The following is a 22,982-nucleotide window of genomic DNA, read 5'->3' on the forward strand; positions in this document are numbered from 1 at the left end:
TACATAATTTAATCAATTTCAGAATACTGAATTGGTATATGAAGTAAGATGTTTATGGAACACAGCTATCAATACAAATGACTTGTACCGAATCGATCGTCTATTTTTGGAATATTCTGTGTCTATTTCAGAAATAATTTATTATTTAAGAAATCATAGGCCACAAATACTCAAATCTACCAGAGTTTTCATATTAGATGGCTTTTTATTTAGATTATTTTATCCCAAGCGAGAGCCCACAAAGCATTTGTGTCTCTTATTTCAATATCAATTTAACAAAATTGCAGTGGAATAGAAAATTTAAACAGACCCTAAATGGCCGTTTTGTCTTACCTGCGGTGTAGTCGATATTTCCAAGACTAAATGAAAACACTTACATGCTTCAGAACCATCAAATGGTCGATTAGAAACACACATTCACTTTTAAAGAGCTCCCATACTGCTTCACGTCGTTTTCTCTCTATCTTAGTAACCTGAACATTGTGGTCCGGCTGTTTATCGGAACAGGCAATCAAGTCTGACCAATGTAAATTCTGAAGGAAATAATTAGGCAATGCATTAATCTTGTTCAATGCAATTGCATATGAAAGGTAAGGTAAAATTTGGTAGTAGCAAAAACATAAACAGAAGTATTAAAATGTTATGTCTGTTGCTCACTATCGCTAGAATATGATACATAAATACAAGCACAGATACATTTGAGAAGTTTTACGCGTGTGTCATGCTGCTACTATACCTTTAAATGCATACAAAATATAACCTTAATGAAAGAATATTCTATTTGTATTATGTGTCAGTGTTCGCAAAAAAATCATAATTGTTTATAAATACTGCACCTGTCATCATGGAAACGACAGTATTTTATCATACAAACCTTATAGGCTAACAGATGATTATCTTTAAATTCTGAGGGTTTCAATACTCCCAAGAGATCTTCAAGTTTAGATATGGCTTCCTTGCTTCTAGATCTCATCTACAATAAATCAGTGTTACATGTATCAACTAACTAAAATAAATTGCAACAGAAAAGAAACAAATTAAGTGCTTAGCCTAGACAAACTACATGCATATTCAATACACTGGCATTTTCTACCATAATCACTTGTATTAGCAGTTTTGAAGCCATATAAAAAGCTCATGCTTTACTTCCAGAAACGTTAAGGAGTATCTTATTTATTATGTGTCTCTTTGAAGCTTTAGATGTCTCCCATTGCAAAAATCTGTTTTGAAATTACTATTTCTGCAATTGTTTGATATGCCAAGTAAAATAGTTTTTTTATGATGATTCTGTTACAGTGGATACATGTATGTACAGACACTATACAACATATAAGCCATTATAAAATCTGATATCAATTTTAAATCACAATCAACACTTTTTCTCGTTTGTCTACCCCGGACTTGACTTTTTATTAGCAACTCGGTGGGTGTTTCTAGAAAAGCAGAGGACGCTTACCCTACCGGTGCACAAGGTCCATGCTCCCAGTTGTTAGAGGAGTCGAGTTGCTTATTTGCTTTTGTTACTTTGTATGTATGATTTTAGTTACTTTATGTTCTTTGTTGTGTATGTCTGTTTTTGCACGTCTGGTCTTTGTCACTGGATTACATTCTTTTGATTACCGCTATAACCTTGGTTCCCTCGATTACTCCTTTGCAAACTTTCTGTAAACATTATGCACAAGCTACGAGATTGTTTTCCGCCTTATTAATTGATGGTGTAATATTATAGACAACACTTACCAACTTGAGCAATGAAAAAGACTGTCTCCCCTTCTTCCCATCTACAATGGAATTAAAATAAATGACTAAGATTATAATAATACAAAATACAAGACACTAAATAATGATAAATGACTTAGATTACAATGCTAAATAAAAGTAAATGACAAAGGTTATTGTGCTAAATAATAGTAACATCCATTGTCTTGCGTGTCATAAAATTAAAACATCGTATCCGCATGTATTATATAAATACTTCCTTTAAGGCTGATTAATTGTCTTTCATATGGAAAATATCATTCAAACAACAAACACTTCAATCATAGAAGGGCAAATTGCATCACGTAGTTTACCTCCATTAAACGAATTTCATGTTAGATCATGTTCTTCATATTACAATGCATTAAAATAATGTAAGCAAAATGTCAATGCTCATTGGAGTAGTAAAGTATCGCTTGTGAATCTAATTTAAGTAATCTAGATTTAGGCTTGTACGAAACTGAAGTTCTGTATGTCATATGTCAGAAAATATGCCTGAAAACCTTAGTTAAAAAGATGTTTAAAGTTTCCCCTATGATATGTTTCTGTAAAATCTAAAATGTAAAATAAGTAGTAAATAGCATCTACCTTTGAAACTTTGATGAATTGTGATTGAAGCTAATGATATTGTCTACTGTCTATTTTTGTTTCAGCACTTGCTTAGGGCAAATTATATTCTTTACTATATTGCGTAATCCATATCATTGATACTGCTTTTGGTTTGAGATATTAAGAATTCAATACCACCGCTGATGGTACAAGGCAGGGAAATCTCAGTCACCCAAAGGTAAGATTTCAAGTTCTAAACCGAGTTAAGAGTACGATGAAATCTAACCAGAGAATGCCTGGGGTTCCCTAGTCTTGGGTTTTCTTTGACATCATACGTGACGTGTGTTCTATCAAATTCGTGATGAGATAGGAAAAATTCACATGGCTTATAGTAGGTAGACTTAGGGTAAAGGACATAACTGTCGAAATCAGTGATATGTTTGTATCATATTCAATTGCACCAAAGCATATCAAGCTTTCATTTGAGACAGAATATGAAATCAGTCGAAGTTACTTCGGTGCTTACACGAGATTGACGTAAAATGCTAAATACAAACGTTCCAATGATTTGTAAGAGTTATGTCCCTTACTCCAGGTCTACCTCCTTAAATCAGCTATATCATACGTCAAGATAATCATTACCGTCACTTATGCTCTGACTGGACCCATTCCGAAGAGTATTGAAATCAGCAACAGTGTTACGTTTAAGTAGTCTTTTATGATGTTCCTGGACTAAAAGGTCACCGGGGTATATATTCATAGCCAGCTCCACAGAACTACGCCGGCGTCTCAGACGAGCCGTTAAGTTGCTGAAAAAGGAAAATTAAAGTAAATGCCCTAGTTACTCTTAGTATGATTTAAGGCTTTGACTATGAGGTAGCTACTCATATTCAAATATTCTAGGTTTTTGTTGATAATGAACCGCTATGTTGTTATAACGCTGATGTCTCGACCAACAGGCAGGAATATGATAGACTTACTATAACACACACTGTGAGTCTGCGTTAAAAATAATAAACAAATTCTGTCGGCAAGTGTCATTTCCGAAGTACGTCAATTACAACAAAACTATTCTTAACCATTCACTTTTCAGAGATCTACATACATAGGACGTCTCTGACTCTCTACAATCGAACATCACTCGCTCGAACTCGGGTGGCTCGAACATCCGGGGTTTCTCGAACACAATTCAAAGCACCAAACTTTTCTCCTAAATAATCAATATAAATAACCTTGGATTTTTCGAACACTCGAACTAACTAGTCGATTATGGCGTGATCGAACTGTCTTTGTCACGACGTTCAGGTCAAACTGTTTCAAAGTGCACACTTAGCATGCGTCGTTTCGTTGACAGAGCTATATTAGTCTCAACGTCATTCCACAACTATTGTTATCACTGGTGGATAGATTTTCCTTTTATGGTCTTTCGCATATTTTTCTGTCAAATATTTTCATCAATGGCAGGTGGATTTTTCTTCATTTGCATATTGCTGCTTCAGTTATTTGGACGAATGGCTTATCCAATCAAGAGTGGTCAACATAACCCAATATTGTACAATATCATTGATACGATACAAAATAATATTTTTTCAAATTAAAAACTAATTAAGAGTTCATCACATAACAGTTAAGTACCAGTCCATATAAAATTAAGACATTGCCTATGGTACGGTGATTCATGGTCTAGAAAACCATGGATCAGACAATTCTTTTTTTTTTGGTCTACATATGCTATAATTTTTTTTTTTATGTGACAATAGTCCTTTCTGTATTTAGACCTGTACTTTTGAGAAAACTACGTTTTAACATCCCACTAAATCAACCAAATCACACCAAATCAAGAACTATAATAACTCTTGTTGTTACTTTCATGTACAATCCATATGAATTTTATCTCAAAAGCGCAACCACTAAATGAAAAAATAAGACTGCTTACGTGATCTATAACAGTTTTTCGAACAAGAAATAAAACTGCATTGGGTGGGTTTTTTGACATGCATGAATCATCTCCTGTCTGTTTTTTACAAGGACTGATACTTAAAAGTATCGCAGGCTATAATGATCAAGACAAAGATGTCGGTCATAGTAATCCAAATTTATTCAATTAAATAAAAATGCTCTAAATCTTCTGTATATTATCAAGAAAGAAATTATTTTAACCTCTAGCTTGACGTTTGCGTCACCATGAATCTTTCCTTAATGACTATTTCATATAATATAAATTTAAAGATTGGATTAGGAGTTCGTTACGACGGCAACATAACATGTAAAGATTAATAGCAAGTTCAACTTTTAAGTCTTTTTTTCCTTTTAATATGGTGCAATAACTTACAGATGCAATTAACGTGACGCGATCTCATTCGCTATCTTACGACTAAAGAAAAACATCTTCGTTTAGAAAGCAGTCACGGTGTTAAATACGTTTATAAAGTTTTTTTTCCTGAATTGTCTTTGATTAGAATATATCCATAATATGGTTATCGGGAAATTGCAAAAACACTCAAAACGGTTTATTATACTAGGCATAGAACATTTCCTCTAGCTCCGTATATATTTATTGATTAAAAAAAGGAATAAGCCTAATTTATATACATTTCATAAGAAATCTGTCACCTTTCTATACCTAAAATTCTTACAAATTATATGACAGTCTCCTCATTTTGACGCGGCTTGTTCGACAGTTAAGAATGAGAATAATTGAAAATTCAAACTTCCAGTGTGTTTTTGGTATTGCAGTGAAGGCCTGGATGGATCATACTACTGAAATTTATTAACTATCTAAATTGATTAGAACATTTTACCATAGTTGCGTTTAATTAACTTTTCAGGGAAAGTCTTTGAAAATTTTTTTTTTTTGGTCTCTTTAATTTAAAGTTTGAAATCAATTTTGGTGAAATATTTTAAAGTTCACTTTACTGCATCTAAGAACATTAATTTTATCATAAATTTACTTTTGTACCTTGAATAGGGATGTATAATTTTTTTAGGTTTTTTTTTCCTTCGCATTTCTAGTTTTGTTTTTGCAACACGCAATTCTAAGATTCAAGGAATTAGGTATAGAACATGATAAAACTTTAAAAGTATGGTATCACATTGCATTGTGTTCCTGGCGCAAGGAACATCAATGTCAGTACTGAACTGTGCACTGGAGACAAAAGGGCTGGATTCTGCCTTATTGAATTATTAGCACGCATCACAAATGAGTTATGTACAGTTCCATATTACATTTGTCGATTTTCAATTATTTTCAATATTTTCAATATGTTTAATTCATAGGGCGTAACAAATTTAATTTCTAGTTAATGCAAACAATGAGTAATGGATTCTTTTTATAAACCTTCATAGTTTTTCTTATTTTTTTTTAACGTAATTAAGAAACGTATAATGCCTGTACCTGGCGGTTTCTCCTTCGTCACAAGAATTACTGGGCGATACTTCCGGTGACAAATTAGATGGGGAGACATCTCCAAAATTCTGAAACAAAAAAAAGGAAGTAAGAGTAATCAAGGGGTCCAAGGTTATAGCGGTAATCAAAAGAATGTAATCTAGGGACAAAGACCAGACATGGAAACAGACATACACAACAAAGAACATAAAGTAACTAAAATCATACATACAAAGTACCAATAAAAAATGAGCAACCCGGACTCCACTAAAAACTGGGAGCATGGACCAGGTGCACCGGTAGGGTGTTTGTTTTAACAAAAAATCAACAAGATCAATTCTGATTTCAGGATTTGTGACGATAGTTAACTTTGACATCTACTAAAATGACTATAATAAAATGATGTGCTTTTTTCAGGTTGATCTGAGATGATATGATACAATAAAGTTTGATATGATGTATTTGAAGAAGATAATTATGGAATAAAAACATCTTTTATAAGAAATATTCAACACGTCATACATGACCTGATTCATGTAAGCCTTACTTTATCACGTTTCTACACATGCCTGAAATCGGTTGACATGCTGCTGACAGGAAATACAATACATGGCTTGATGGTACTCGTGACAAGAACAGAAACAATTAGCAGAACTCAAATTATAATATTTTGACCAATAGGTAACAGCAATGTTTCCAATATCCGGAATCGTTAGGATCAGTCCAGATAAAATTCTGACACTGCCTATGTTAGAGGTGATTCATGGTGTAGCAAAATCCACCTATAAACGATGCTTTTTCGGTCTGCATTTTCAGATAACGATAGTCCCTTTCTAGAATCATAATTTTATCTGCAGTTTTAAGAAAATCATACATTAATCTCCCACTAAATTCGACCAAATAACATCAAATCGAGACAAATAACGCTTACAAAGAACCAATTTCATGCACAATCTATAGTTTTTTTTATCTCATAAGTGCAACAATCATATGAAAAATATAAGTGATTATGTGTTCTGTAAGTTTTTCTGAACAAGAAATAATAGTAATTTGCTTCGCTTTTTGACATGCATGAATCACCTGATTTTTATAAAGACTGATACTTATATGGCTATAATAAAATGATTTTCTTAGACCGAATACAATAACTTTTAACTCACAATAGAGTAAGATAATTATGGAATATGAACTCTGAGAAGCGTACATACAGAATGACCGTATATGCCTTACTTTAAATGGAGTTGACCATCACGTTTCTAAATACAAGCTTGAAATCGGTTGACGTGCAGCTGACAGGAAAAACAGTACGTCAATCGTTACACATGGTGGTCCTCGTGCAAACCACAGATTCAATGACCAAAATTCAGGTTCTATTATTAAGATCAATAGATAATTCCTTTCAATATTCTGAGTTAAGTACCAGTCCAGATTAAATCTAGACCATGCCTATGGCAGAGGTGATTTATGGTGTAGAAAAATCCATCGAAAAACTATGTTTTTCGGTATACATATGATACATTTTCGTGGAACAGTTGTCCTTTCTAAAATCTGTATTTTTGAGAAAACCATGCATTTAATCATCACTAAATTCAACCAAATCAAGAACGATAATTGTTGCAATGTACCAATTTCTTAATCTATAAAAATTTAATCTTAAAAGTGCAACAACCAAATTACAAATTATGAGTCACTGTGGTTATGTAGTCTGTAAGTGTTTCTGAATAAGAATTAAAAGTCAATGTTTTTACCTCATGTATAATGTTTATAAAGACTGGTACTTATTTTTTTGCGAAAAGCGCACTGTATACAACATTAAAACTACACAACGATGCATTGTTATGGGCATAGAGCAATACATAGGGCGCCTAGTAGTATTATAATTACCATTGTGTTTTTGTTAAAGAGTAATCAAGGGAAAATAGATTCTAGCGGAAATCAAAATTGCTGATATTTTTTTTAATTCCATGGTTTTCCTTGACCGAGAGTAAATTTCTTATTGTTACAGGGATATATAGTAAGTTAGAAGAAGTTCATGGGGTTTGTTCATGAAACAAACAAACTTTTGACATTTTTTCATAGTCTATAGTCTATATTCTACAAGTTTTATAGTCTATAGAAACCATAGTTGTAAGATGAAGATCTATTGAAGTTTCCATTTGTTTTGTGATGATTGTTTTTTCTTGGTTCACCTATCAATATTGGCATTATTCTTATCAAGACTTTAGCACTGCTTAATCCTTAATATATTACTTAAGTAACAGTCCATATAAAAGTCAGACAGTACCAATGGTAGAGGTGATAACCTCCTGAACAAACGATGCATTTTGGTCTACATACACTATATTTTCATGTAACAATAATCATTTCTGTTTTCAATTCTGTATTTTAAGAAAACCATACATTCATCTCCCACATTTAAAAATCAAGAACGATAACCCTTGCAAAGTGAAAATACACATACACAATCTATACTAGTTTTATCTCGAAAGTACAACAACCAAATGAAAAAAACTAAGACTATTAATATGATTTGTAACTGTTTCTGGACTAGAAACAAAGGTAAATTAGTTTGTTTTGTTGTGTTTTGTTTCGTTTTTTTTCTTTGTTTTTGGTTGTCTTTTTTACATGCATGAATCACCCTCCGTCTGATCTTTATAAAGACTATTAACTAAATAATTACAGAAGACAAAAGGTTAAAAAGTCCGAAAATCGCATATATTATGCACGTTTACTAAAACTGTGCGGTTCAGCCAACATAAATAAGTACATCACAAATCCATAAGTCAGATGCATCAAGCCCGTGATCCACGTTACTGCTTGGTTAGGTTTTTAATTATTGAGGATCAAGCTTTACAATTAAATGTTAGTTTGTTTTATATTTGAAATTATGTGCTTAATGTTTACATCCAAACGCAATCGCTTTCCATTTCACTCGTGTCAAATTATGCAGCATGGTAGTAACTTTTTTGTACTAGGGTTAACGCATTAGTTGTGTACATATAATACATGTATGGCCGAAATTTATTTGTTTTTTCGTATTTCTGCATTTAAAATTATATATACACCTACGCGCTTGTAAGTATGGGGTATTCATTGGTAGGGGTGTCCGTCCGTACTTCATTCTATCCGTAAACATTGAGACACCCTTCTCTTATCTGTTGCTCCTCCTACTGATTAGAGTTTGATTTTAAAAATTGTCACAGAATATTTATCAAATATTAAAAGATGTGCAACACCGACTTCAGATTTTGGTCTATGAAGTCGTGGGGAAATTTTCCATAGATAAACACAGACATTGCCTTTACGAATATAGGATGCCCATCATTTACCTAATACTCCTCTTACATCATGTGCATCCCAAATTGAAATTCAATGTAATTTTTATATATTTCTATTTAGTACCTTCTACACTGTATTTTAGAATTGGCGGAGATCAATTTTGGGGTCAAAAGGTGCATGCCGTCAAATGAGAGAGTGGGTCCCGGAGGAAAATCAATTAAGTGTTCGTTGTTCACAGTTTTTCCTAGTTCATAACCACATTCAATTATCACCCATAAGCACAAAATGGCATGTTTGTTATACATTTTTTCCTGAAATACTCCTGGCATTGAAATTATCCTACAAATCAACACTACTCAATCCCCCAATACAACTGTTATACGTGTAGATAGTCAAAACTGCACTGACTATTAAAATCAAAATATTTTACCTATAAAGAATACACGTAACCGACGTTCAAATTGTTACAAACTGTAATGTATACAAAATTCGACCGGGATCAGATGAAAACATGATTTTGAAATATGTTGCAAATATAATGAGCACGTGAACTTCCTATCAATGAAATATCACATTTAATACACTGCATAATTTCGATGAAAATACTATAATTTATACTTTGACTCTTAGAGTAAATATTCCGGATAAAAAGTATTTCAGAATCAGGGTTCTTGGGCCCACTAGAATGAAGACACTCAGAATTATTGCCTCTTACCTTAGTGTCCACGATTGCAGATCGGCGTCCTCGTCGTGATATAGGGGGCGACACTTCACTATCACTTTCGTCTGAGCCACTAGTAACACTACCGGAACTTCTACTTCTTTTGATCTAAAACCATAACGTAAATATTCATTTCCACCACTTTTTACAAATCCATTATACGCTGACTAATGAGTACTATAGTAATATTTGAAATAAGCGAGGAATTTTATTTTACAGGAGCAAAAAACTTACTTACGCCAAAAGGAATACAAGCCATGGGGCTAGAGTATACGGGTTGTAGCTTCTTCAACCCCATAGTTAATTGCGTTATGACCTCGATTTGGTGTCATTTGTCTTACATTGATCTAGTATTCATTAAAGGCATTGTAAATATCTAATATGAAGGAATACCAAAACAATTATTGCTGATTGTGTCCTAGATAAAACAAAACACATGTTACCATGTAGTATTCTAGAAGAATTTAAACAAAAAGATCGAAAAAATATTAACAATAAATATAGACAACTCAATATCTGACACAAAATGTTGGCACATTGCATTTTTTTGGATTTCTAAATATAAACTAAAACTCGGTACACAGTCAAGTAGTAACCATTTACCATGCATGTTGATGCATACATATATTTTTAAGATATAAACTTAGCAAAAAGTAGACATTGTGGAAAAGTTTACTGTTCATTATAAATTCTAAAATGACCATTATTGATGCCATAGATCCAAAAGTATCCCAAAATAATTTCTTACCCTGGAAGTCATATTCAATTGAGTTATGAATAATTATAAATAGTGATGACATTAAAATGTGATCATTTGATCGATTACAATGACAGCCTTGTAAAATTGTGGAATTTGTGTTTTTGGTAAATGTAAGAGTAATCAAGGGAACCAAGGTTATAGCGGTAATCAAAAGAATGAAATCCAGGGACAAAGACCAGACATGGAAAACAGACATACACAACAAAGAACATAAAGTAACTAAAATCATACATACAAAGTAACAAAAGTAATAAAGCTTACTTTTCTTGGAACTGACAGAAAGTTGTGCGTTCGGTGAGGACTGCTTGACTTTCCTTTTTGAGAATCTGAAAATAGGAGCAATTAATGAAAAAATATTTCTTATAAGTGATAAACAAAATATGAGGTCTGGCATAAGGTTTAGAATCAAACTATATTAGTATAAAAGCACGAAAAGTTGCGTATCCCATCTCCTGCAAAATTCTGAACAAGTGTCTATGAGAGAACACGATTGAATTAATACCATTCTTGTCAAAGAAATATCTAAAAGATGACAATGGTCCGTAAGTGCTCTAAAGAAGTGTCAGAAGCGGTTACAGCGTTTGCAACGGTTTGATGACAGAATAATTCCATTTTATGAGCACATTCATTGGGTCTAGACTCGTCTTATTAGCTGTAGAATAAATGAATGAAAAATGTGAAACTTTACTTTACTTTAATAACAGTCGAAGCTTACTAAACGATGTTTAAAGATTTCTTTTCTATTTTTTTTACGGCTAAGATTATTTCACTTGTATGATAGGGAAATAGGTCATGATTCTATTTTTGTTTTCAATTTCTATGGCTACGATTATTTCACTTGCATTACAGCTGGGGATAGGTTATATGCAGGTTACTCTATTTCTTTTAAATTTCTAATATAAAAGCTAAGATTATTTCACTTGTATTATTGGGGCTAGGTTATATTTCTTGTTGTTTTATTCTTATTTATCTTTTATGTTGGTATTTATTATTTAAGTGGCATCTCAGTTGTTTTCATGTTCTGGAATAGCTGCTATACACGTACAAGTACAATTTTCACCCTTATTTAAATAGTCCTCCAGTTACTTATTATTTTTTTCTTGCATACTATATTTGTATATAAAGCCACGACATACTGATTTACTTATACTTTCAGTGGCAGCTGAAAAATGAGAGAACCTAATCTTTTCTTACATCAATATTTCATAAAGGCATGTGTCTCGCTGTGTTATAAGGATCGAAATAGTTGTAATTTTAGCAAAATTTTGACCTTATTTAAATACTAGTCAGCCAACACAGCAAGACACAAGAACACCGAAGGACATCAGTTTCCAAGAAAACATATGAATCCTATTTTATGAAACTAGCGTCTGTTAAAAGAATGTAAATCCTATAAAATTCTCGGGAAATCAATATTCAATTTGATTAACTAAAAAGTATCTAACCTAATATTAGCCGTACAGCGGGTGCAAACAATTGCTTATTATAGCCTTAATATCAACCATTAACCGATGTTAGAAGCCCTTATCGGAGTATATCGAGACACAATCAATCGCAGCAATAAAATTAAAGACTCCGCCTGACTAAGATATCGGTACTCATTTCAGCAACAATGGTCGTTGGTAATCATGCGAATAAATCAGACTGACATTAACTGGACATCGTCGAGAAATGTCAAATCTTGGCGAGTCATGCCATTTCAAATCAAATAATATCAAAGAATTGGATTGTTTCAAATATGTCACTCGGTATTGCTTTCTTATACTCGTTGGCACTCAGAAAATCCTAGTGCCGTATGGGAAATATCAGGACTTATTTTGATATATGAGTATTTTATTGTTAATGGCACGAAAAAGGTTTTTTGTTTCTTCAGTCATCTAATCAGATAACAGATTTTACGTCATAAATTAAGCAAGAGAGGCAAAACAAATGGAGTTTTGGCACGCAATGACAAAATCCCAGATTTGCTCTCTTCTAAGGTATAACCAATAAAATTTTGTTTTTGAATAAACGCTATGTGATAAAAAAAAATTGCTATGATATAGTTTATGTACTCATAAGGGAAAATAAAACACTCGTCAATCTGAAAATACGTCATTTAGTATTTGAGGAAACAGCATGCAGCAATTGCGGTAGAGGAAATTCACTCTAATTTAAGGTTAGCTTAGTCAATAGAAAACATTGTTAAACAAAACTTTAATGAACACTTATACTTGTTAACCACACGCCATTGAAGACGACAGCGGTCACAGTGACAATGCAAATGAATTTAACATCATTTACTTACAGAAAATAGATATAACACGTCATATTTTATACTTCATTATCTAAATTAAATCCGCAAGTTTTCTTGGTTATAACTTATTTATCAAATCAAAATTTCAAGATATACTTGTGGCTTCTAACCAATCATATTGCTGGGTTCCTGCAGTTGGTTTGTCTTGGATGATAAAATAATGCATTTTTTTTAATCTTCTTCCTTGTGCCATTGTTTACTGGGGAAAGCAAATGCTCGAAACTATTTTAGTTTAAAAGCGACTTTGACCTTTGACACAGCGTCACAAAACTTAAAAATAGACTTGTTCCATGGGGTGACATCGTACATATATATTCATGCATTAAATGTCAAGCCGAAATTATGACTGAGAGTTCAGACGACGGACATTCTAGCAGATAAACTATATTTAAAAAGGAAATTTTCACACGTTTGAAAAGATGAAGAATAAAAATATCAAAGAAAGTCCAACAGCTTTACTGACACTTATTTGCCAGATACTTACCTGATGTGTCTTCCGAATCAGAAGTAACAATGACACCTGGGACAGCACTGAATATGTCAGGCGAAACACGTGGGGAAGGCAGCACTTTTATATACCCGTTTTCAGTCTCGTTATTCACAGTCAATCTACACAAATCTTTACAAATATTAGCAACTTCGTCTTCGGATACTAAACTATTCTCTCTGGAAACGTCAAACGCACTGGAATTAAAAATATATATATTTATTGCAAGCAATCTTCATCAGAACCCTAACATGGTATTGATAGGTTGATCGGAGTACTTATTTGCTGAATCAAGTAAGATACATGTAAATGACAATAATATAAAAAAGAGGCGCCAAGGAGCCTTATACTTCGCATGGTACATAGATTTTGATATACATAATTATCCTTTCAAAAGTTTTCCCCATATTTACGCGTTCATTCTTTCTTAAGTAGCACGGTAATATCTTTTCAGCAAATCAAAACGCCAGAAATAATCTTCAATCTAGATGATCGAACAAAAATTAGGGCTAAATTTGATTTATTATTATTTTAATTAATCCTTTCAAAAGGAAAATTTAAAAAAAAATATTACGACAGACGCCAAGTGATTACAATAGCTTATATATTCCTTTGTGTCGGGTAGGCTAAAAAAAAGTCGTTTTCTTTTGAATGATATTAATAAATCTCGGAATTTGTCGCATTTTATAATTCCCTTTTCTACACGCAGGTTCTGCTAAATTCGCTCAACTAAATAGCACAAGAGATCCCTTCGCCATAAATACCTAGAAATTAAATTCTTGACAAATGCACAGTTAAACTAATATTGAAGATATGGTGATGCCGTCCTGAAACAGGGATATAAAACATATCAACTTTAACAACCAAAAAGAAAACAATGTTGGAAACCAGTACATCATGAAATATGCTAATAATAGAGTGATTGCACGGAAATTAAAAATCACAGCTACATGTACATGTATGTGGTATATTCATGAACTTGCAAACGGGACATAACAACGTGATCAGCCTGAATGACAATCAAAATTAATCTACTTCAAAGATATCAATTACTTTTTAAAATAAATGTATACAATATCCTTTCATGAAATGAAATACAAATAATGTTGTAGAATGAATCAATAACCAATGAGAAATGGCAAGATCCTTGCATTTTCTTAAGTAACATTGTTTATGTAGATTACTTCCCTTGCTGTAACAAGTTATGATATATTTCATTATTCAGTTTTCTCAACCATGTCATATTAAAACATGTATTGTAATGGCATGTCTCGGGACCCTTTTGTCTGAAAACCTGATAATGCTTAATATCAATAAATTTCAAAGGCGAAGTGATTCAGGCAATATACTCATACTTGAAGGACAATAAAAATCAACATTGCTGACATTTTGTTTTATCTTTGAAAACTTGCTTGTGTAACGTCTTAGCTAGTGCATGTTTATTGGCATGTAAAGAAACTTAGAAAAGAATGGCCGTATTTAATGTATCAAGAAATCTGACTCAGCTAAGTCGCTTGTACAATGAAAGAGTTATTATTGCAGTTTTAATTCAAACTAGGTACAGGCTAAATCATAATCCTTTGAATATTAGTAATAAAATAATTCACTCGTTCATAAAGAATAAAGGGTAAAAGAATTGCACATTTTCTACAAGTTTCCTATTCGTCGAAACGTAATTAACGGGTGGTAAAAATCAGTTCGTCGTCAGCGTGATTTGCGATTTTGCTTTATAACTGCAGAAAAAGACCTTGTTCAAACAGGATACCACACGGGGCTCTCCTTAAATTGTCCTTAAATTTATGTTGTTGTATTCCTTATATCGCATATCCAACTGAAATAAAGTTGATCGGCCATTGTTATGCTGAAGTGGAATATTGTAGCTTTTTTATTTACTAATTAATGAAATTAAATACAGAAATACTAAAAAGGGAATGTTATGTAGTTAATGAAGGTAAAGTACTTTATTCATAAAAAAAAAGTTTTGTTTCGGTGACTTAGACCTCGTTCCACTGCGCTTCGTCCAACAAATACTTGAGGTCAAAAAGAACGTTAAAGTCCCCCTTCTTCTTTTGTGTGCAAACCTATTATACGACGTTCCATTTTGCAATCTCTTCCTGACTGAATGAATTTGACAACGGCCTTGTATAGAAATTTACCAATCGATCAGTTTTCAGAAACTAACTCAGACAGTACAAAAAGGTTTGCTGTCGTTACTGAATTTTTCACTCTTCAATTGGCATACCTCCACAATGGCTAAAGTGGGGGTAGCGCTCTTTGACCAACTTGGGGTCTGGTCGTAGGTCAGATCGTTAATGCAACAGTCCATGTTCTTGTAGGACATGCTTTGACCGAGGACTCCGGTCAGGTATTCCAAAGGCTTGGTTCTGCTACTAAACAAGGAAACCGACCATGCAAGACCCAAAAGGGTAATCGAGGTTGATTAAGAATACATATATTAAGTAGTTTCTGGATTTTAAGATATTTCGGTACGTTGAATAATTCTTAGGGTAAATAACATAGTAGTATGTTCTAGGACTTCCGCTTATTCTTATATCACCACACAGATTCATATATTGTAGAACATCCCTTAAAAGGAATTATATGTACATAATACCTACTTGATTTGAATATATTCTTAGCATAAAAGTGTTACTTGTAAAATTGTAAGATTTAAGAAGACAATTAAAACAGTTAAAACAATTATTGCGAAACTCACTACACATAGAACCGATATATATTTGTATTGACATAAAATGAAATTTGTTTTTGAAGTTATGTTTTCGACTTGTATCAGAGCAAACACTGGTACTGTCATTGTTAAGTATCCGTCTTTGTAAGAATCACACAAGTTATGTAATATCTGATACATCAAAAAAAATGCTACATAGTTTTATTTTTTTGTTATTGCCCCGTGCAGGTCCGGGTGTTAAAAGAATAGGCCTGAAGCAGCGCTAAGCTTGTCGTATATAGTGCTCAAAAACCTAGCCGGGGGCTAGGCGCTCTGCCCACAGAGCAACTGGGATGTGTGCCCCATGTGGTGGAATGGGGTACCCTTGGCATGTTACATGCTGGGGTTGTCAGGCTATAATACGGAAAACCTGACCGCAAACCATAGTGGTGCACCGTGTTGGGAAAGATGCCACGTTCCTCGTACGTTAAAGAACCCTGCTGTGGTATTCGATAGGAGTAGGAACCTTTGCGCTCCGCCACAGGAGGCTAAATTGCCCTACCTTACCCATCCCCCCTTTTTCCAGTGGCAATCAAAATTTGTCGACCCTATTATCCTTGTGACCCATCCTTTTTTTTCATTTCATGTTCATTTTATCATCCATTTCATGCTCATTGTCTGAATATAGCTGAAATATTGCTGCTCGGACGTTAAACCCCAACAAACAAACAAACAAACAAACAAATATTTTTTGTTATTAAGTTGTGTTATTAATCATTCATTCCAATCTGTCTGCTCTTAGAAGATAATCCTCATGGAAAACCCAGTGGTTTCTATTGAATTTTAGTGTATCTACAGAGTAATTTCCCTTAATTTTTAATTCTACGGTGCATTCTATAAAATGTTTATCTCCTAAGAACATGTTTTCTATAAAAAGCTAAATGTTAACTTCTGTTTACTATAGCATTTTAAACAAAATATCAAAAATACAAAAGTAGATTTTCCAACCATGAATGACATTCTGCATGATTCTTAGCTGGAGTACTACTTCATTAAAAAAAATTACCTCCGATCAAGATCAATAGTACAACTTCCTTTTACTCCATAAACGTTTATAATTGGTCAATTTTTAGCCGATCTCAAAACACCACGTTTGTTCAATAAGCATGTTGAATGATTTATTGTGTCAGTTCTTGTTTTTGAATTTTGTTAAGTGTTTAGACAATCTTAGAATCATCAGGTCAATAGCCAATAGCTGTAATTGATATATTATAATATGTCCCATACTAGGTCGGGCTTTACTCGACAATAAAGTCATAACAGCACTGAAATAAATATGTTGTTTTGACTACATGTACATGTATGTTAAACAAACCGATGGTTTGAGCATTATACTGACTTCCATTCAACAGCAATACTAACCAGATAAGCAAACTCGATATATGATTCTGTAGGCTGTAAGTTTACATTGATATTTCGTTTCGTCGAAAGTGTGTTTCCTTCACCTAAGTGCCATTACATTTGTCCATTTTATAATTCATTGCATCCTATGCGAGTGTTTAATTATGATATGATTCTATTTATACTACACAATTTAATAATATGACACGAATTTCCCGGAAGAAACATGATAAATCCATTCCGGCACAAATTTATGGACGGTTAAATCAAATATCTAATCTACGTCTGGCTTTAGATAGGAAACCAATTGTCGTTACAGCCACGACTAAGATTCCGTATAAAACCGGTTCCGTATCTAAATCATTTTGGGATATAATTTTCTATTACTTCTAATTCGTGTAAGTGGTCCATCGAAATATTGCTAAATTGTCGTTGTTTGACGTATACATTTGGGTGAGCAAACGATCGTTAGTTGGCATTTATTTGAAACTAACATCATGTCTGTTAAGAAAACATGTTTCTAGCACGAGTTGAACGGGAAAAAATTGAAAGACTCGATCAAGCGCAATCAACTGATCGTTACAGAATGTCAATTCATTTCAATTACAAAATGTATTATCGTAATCCGATACATAACAGAACTCTTACCAAACTAAAGAATTACATGTACCTGACATATAAATGTACATGTATGCTTCTAAAGCTAGAAATAAGTGTTACTATATAAGCTTCGAAGAAGTTCTTAAAAAATAATTGGCTTCATTTGAGACTCTTCAGCGTAAATTGCATGATCACGTATACAATTCTATTTCATTGAACTGTCACCTTCACCCTTCGAGTGTCCGAGAAACCAATAAGCATTCAGTCCATAAAAATATCTTAAGAAACAAAAGATTTAAGGTGTATGAAAGATCAGACGGCAATTATATAGAAACTCGATGTTAAATAGGGTTATTTGAACTTTTTTTTCTTTTTTCTTTTTTTGGCGAACTTCTTGAATTGGACTGGGACTTTAATGGTCTGATACCATGATAGCATTATTAATTTTTGTGTCAACATCTATAAAGACAGCGAGCACTGTAAGAGTTGAAGTATTATTTAATGACAAATATTTGATAAACGCCTGTCATCAAACACCAGAAAGCCCAGAGGAACACTATAAAAGGATGGTTATGAGTGAAATCATATGAGGGACAAAATCGTGCAGAATCAGTTGAATGGTAAATTACCGTATATAGTCAATTAACGCAGACAAAATGGGTTTGTAATTACACATTTAATATTCATTTCATTTCAAAACAAAAGGGAATATGACTGATTTATTTTTAAAATTGCTCTGTCTGCCTTTTTCTCTCTCCTCTTTATTTTCTTTCCCATTTTGTTATAAAAGTGCAAACGTATCCTATCAATAATTTATACATGCATAGATATGTTAAATGCATCCCCTATTATTTCAGTATGATAAAATATCGATGAAAAGCAAACATGTTCATACAACATTCGTCAGACAAGGTTTAGACTAGGTTTGTGTATGTCAGATACTGGTAAATAAGTTTAGATTCTAAGCTGGATTAAAAATGCACGGGCGGTGATCAAATTTCTGCGACAGGTTCCACCGTCATTTCACATTTTCCAAGTTTTCTACGGACTTCTAGGGAGAAACCGATCCTCCTTCCACATATTTTTGATATAAACTATTTTTTCATTCTCTATGGTAATATTAAGAATTTAACATGCTTGCTAAAGCTCATACGTTAAAAATCTTTATTTACTATCTCGAGTGGAGAAATAATATAAAACACTTATTGTTGATGAATAATCTGTATTTCGGCTGGGATCACCTCCAACGTACATGTCGAAAAAAGAAAAAAATATACAACCACATTTACATCAGTTAAGCTAAATCGGTTTTTGAGTAGAATGAAACAAATAGCAATAGCATAGACTTGTTTTAAAGTTAACTGTAGCATCCCTTGTATCTAAAGTCCATGGCTAGTATCGAGCCTCTTCATTGATGTTGTATGGAACAGACCAGATGTGACCCGTACGTTTATAACCAAAATTTTTCTTGATATTAATAATGAAGATAGACCATGTCAACACTGCTAAAGAACAGAATACACACCAGTGACCTAAATTTTCAATGCTGATGTTCATATTTTGAACTGTAAAAAGGTATAATCAATTTATTTTCATCATGGACTGTAAAGCATTTTTTTTTAATTCTAAACCAGATGATTGGTTTTTGAATAATTAATCAAGTATAGAACAATATTAACGAACTTCCTTTATAATCAAAATGCATTTCACAGTTTTGATGAGACTATTACTGCTGAACAATCACCAATTGTTACATATGTAATTTTGTACGGAAACAAAATGCTATTATCTCGCAGACTTTTATGGCATTCTTGATAGTAATCAAAATACGCATATCAACTGGTTTATATGGCGTTGTTCTAGCAAAGGAACATTTAAACGGCGTTTAAGTGGTAATCAAAATGGTGTGAATGCTCCTATTTATTTGACTTCAATGGATTCAGATGCCCTATCAATTTTATTTGACCATTATAACCTTACCAAAAGCTAACAACAATTTTTTTTACTGTAACAAATACTTACTTTCTATTATTCACGAACACACCATGGACACGGCCAATCACACCTACATTCAATTTTGAATTGCTCAGCAAAACACCATTTTTTATTTATTTTTTTTTTTTTTACTTTTTTTTTTTTTGCTCCATAGATCCATATAAAAATGACGTATCAAACGAACCGGAAATATTGAAGAAAGGATTAGCATAATATGAGGTAAGTGCAAACAGGACAAAATTGTAGAGCGGCCTAATTGTACTAAGTAAGTTAAGTAATTTGACACTTGCTGTGTATTATGAAAAAAGGTGTTTGTGGTATTATAATTGTCTTTTTTTTCTTTTTTTTTCTGCACTGTAACAAAAGATCCAGCTTTCGGTAATGACATTTAATCGTTAGATTTCACAAACTCTGTATAAGATAGCAGCTTAAGTGGTGCGGTTGCTATTCTGCCTCTTGAGTAGAAATTAATCTGGTTAATTTTTATTAGTTAGACTACTCAGGGAAACGTTTTCTCTAGAACTACAAATTATCTCTAATGATGATTTCATTTGTCATAAGCATGCTTGGACTGGAACCAAAAGACAGATTTTACGTTAATACTTAACTGGTGAACTATCAGAATCTATCATAAATGTGCGTGTGTTAGTTAATTGAAAAATAAAACATGAACATGGTAGTTTTGTTGATTGATTAATGTACGCGAATTCAAAATTTCAAAGAATGCCTGGCATAAGATATTTTCAGCAAATACGTTATAAAATTAAGACTACACTTGTGCGAAAAAATATTCTTTAAAAACACTGACAACTCAGGTATCCCTATTCAACTCCTTTCTGACAAGCCTTGAAGTGATGGTATATTTCCTACAAAAGGTTTTTGAATTTATAAGAGTGGTAATTAAGGATATGATCAGAAGCTACGAATGGGATGAACTTTTCAAAACAATAGAAGCCGATCATGAAGAATACGTACACATACAAACAATTCTTTTTTCTTCAAGTACGCAATTTATACCGCACAAAAGGCTTCTTCGCACGAATATCTTAGATGTCTACATTAACTGCTTTTTCTTCTTTGCTATGGTATTGGTCGTAATTAAAGACGACTCTGATCTTTTTCTGTATCTTTCATCTAATTTGCCCGAATGCAAATTACAAATAACAATTTGTAATGACAATCAAGAGTATTCGCTACATAGTTCAGATACAGTTCGAAATTCACACTATCTTATCGCCTTTATAAAAAATCTAAAAGTACGAAAACGTTAATTTGGTCTGTACAATGTCTTTAATTTTTACCTGAACTCCGAGTTATTTGCGTGTAACCCGTAACTTTACAATTCAATATAATGTAACAGCTTTTTCAATACTGTTTTCCTATATTGCCGGTGGGGGTTTCAATGTCTTCTAGGCATCTAGTTTTTCATCCGCGGGAATTTTTGTGTATTGTCATTGTCGTGACCATTTAAACAATGTTGGCATATACATTTGTAGAAATTGTTCAAATCAAAGTAGAGTAAACTTACTGTCGACTGTTATATCAAACACCAAGCAACAACTTCATTGACAACTAAAAACTCACAAGTTCTCATACAATTTCATCCTATATGAAGATATTGGATTAAGTAAATCTTTAAGTCACTTAATCGAATAAATGCAACTGAAAAAAAGTACAAAAACGAACTTCTGGCCTGTTTATTTCTCTCTCGACTCTAAAGTGAATACAAAGAATCGGGCTTCTTTCAACTCACATGTACAGTATTTTAGTTCAGGACATTCTGAATAGCCAATGAAATCCAAAAGTATGACTGATTGCCAACTTTCACAATTATCAACTACATGCTTTACGAGAGATATCTTGGAACTATTTCGGACAATGACCGTCTCATGTCTGATGTTGATAGGGCAAAACTTGTCGCAAACAAAGAATTACAAATAAAGCTAACCGAGACTGTGTTAGCACTTAAGACTACGAAGACTGCTTTGAAAGGTTTTAACGATTTATATTGATTCGGGTCAGGACCGACAATTTTTTTTCGAGGGAAATAATTTGAACGAAGCCAGGGTTATGACCGATGCTTCAACCGTCTAATATAGTACCAATTCGTTTTCATTTTTTTTTCAGTTTTATTGCAGGAAATTACTAACATAAAAAACTGAATTCTCTAACCAAAATAACGATAATAACTACATGTATGGTTTCGAGTAGGGATAGTGTGTCCAAATAGTTGAAATTGGTTACCGCTATCGCTGCACGAAGCAGGTGGGGTTTGTTTTTCATAGAGTGATACCAGGACACAGAAACTCTCTAAAAAATGACCCTCTCAGATAGAGTATTTTTAGGCTAAGGACACATCTTAGCTATATTTTGCTATAATATTCATTTGCTTTTTAATACTAGTTTTTATCGAATTGAAACTATTATAATAGCCAATATACATGTATCACAGGTTGGTTGTATCATTTGGTAAAATTGTGAAAACAATATTTCAAATGCAAAAAGTTAAAACTGAATTACCTTATTGAAACACAGCATGTGCCAAACTTCTGCATATGTATCATCAAATTGATTTACATACTCCTAATCCCATTATGAAATTTTTAAAATTATTCCATGTGATAACGACATTGTCACATTGGTGATCTGTATCGGTTAAATGTTTATCAACATCTCCTCTACAAGGAGCCATCCAATCAATATCCTTAATCTAAACTATCATGGCATAGTAAATCACAAGAGAAACCGACTTTGTAAAACATCATTCGATTTGTCGAATTCAATCACGGTCTTTGCAGCATCGCTGCCTACCAACAGCCAAAAAATATAGGTTAATATACAATTGATTCGAAAATATTTTTTTTTAAATATCTATGGAATTTTCTGGCACAGTAGTAATTCAGCGTCCAGCAATATGCCCTCCAGAACATTAGGATTACGACCAGAATTGATTTCTGATATCAAGATTGCAAAACACCATTATAAACGCAACAATTTTGTCGTTTTAATATTTAAAATGATTTATCTAACTTTTTTTAAAAAATGGATAGAAATTACCGTAAGCGAGAAATATGTTACATTTT

General features: G+C 32.9%; 1 protein-coding gene across 8 annotated transcripts in view; it reads right to left on the minus strand.

Moving 5' to 3' along the window:
• Positions 1–22,982, minus strand: part of LOC148627819 (uncharacterized) — a 114,549-nt gene that overhangs the window by 14,278 nt on the left and 77,289 nt on the right. For all 8 annotated transcript variants that reach the window (XM_088579516.1, XM_088579535.1, XM_088579545.1 and 5 more), the window contains 8 exons: positions 13,233–13,432; positions 10,714–10,778; positions 9,687–9,800; positions 5,702–5,781; positions 2,950–3,116; positions 1,741–1,781; positions 875–973; positions 378–533 (listed from right to left, as the gene is read on the minus strand). In XM_088579516.1, coding sequence (XP_088435642.1) covers positions 378–533; positions 875–973; positions 1,741–1,781; positions 2,950–3,116; positions 5,702–5,781; positions 9,687–9,800; positions 10,714–10,778; positions 13,233–13,432 — 922 coding nt within the window. The remainder of the gene's footprint in view (positions 1–377; positions 534–874; positions 974–1,740; positions 1,782–2,949; positions 3,117–5,701; positions 5,782–9,686; positions 9,801–10,713; positions 10,779–13,232; positions 13,433–22,982) is intronic.

The sequence above is a fragment of the Perna viridis genome, chromosome 1, assembly GCF_037379345.1.
Source record: "Perna viridis isolate PV_CMFRI_1.1 ecotype Kerala chromosome 1, ASM3737934v1, whole genome shotgun sequence".
Taxonomy (NCBI): domain Eukaryota; kingdom Metazoa; phylum Mollusca; class Bivalvia; order Mytilida; family Mytilidae; genus Perna; species Perna viridis.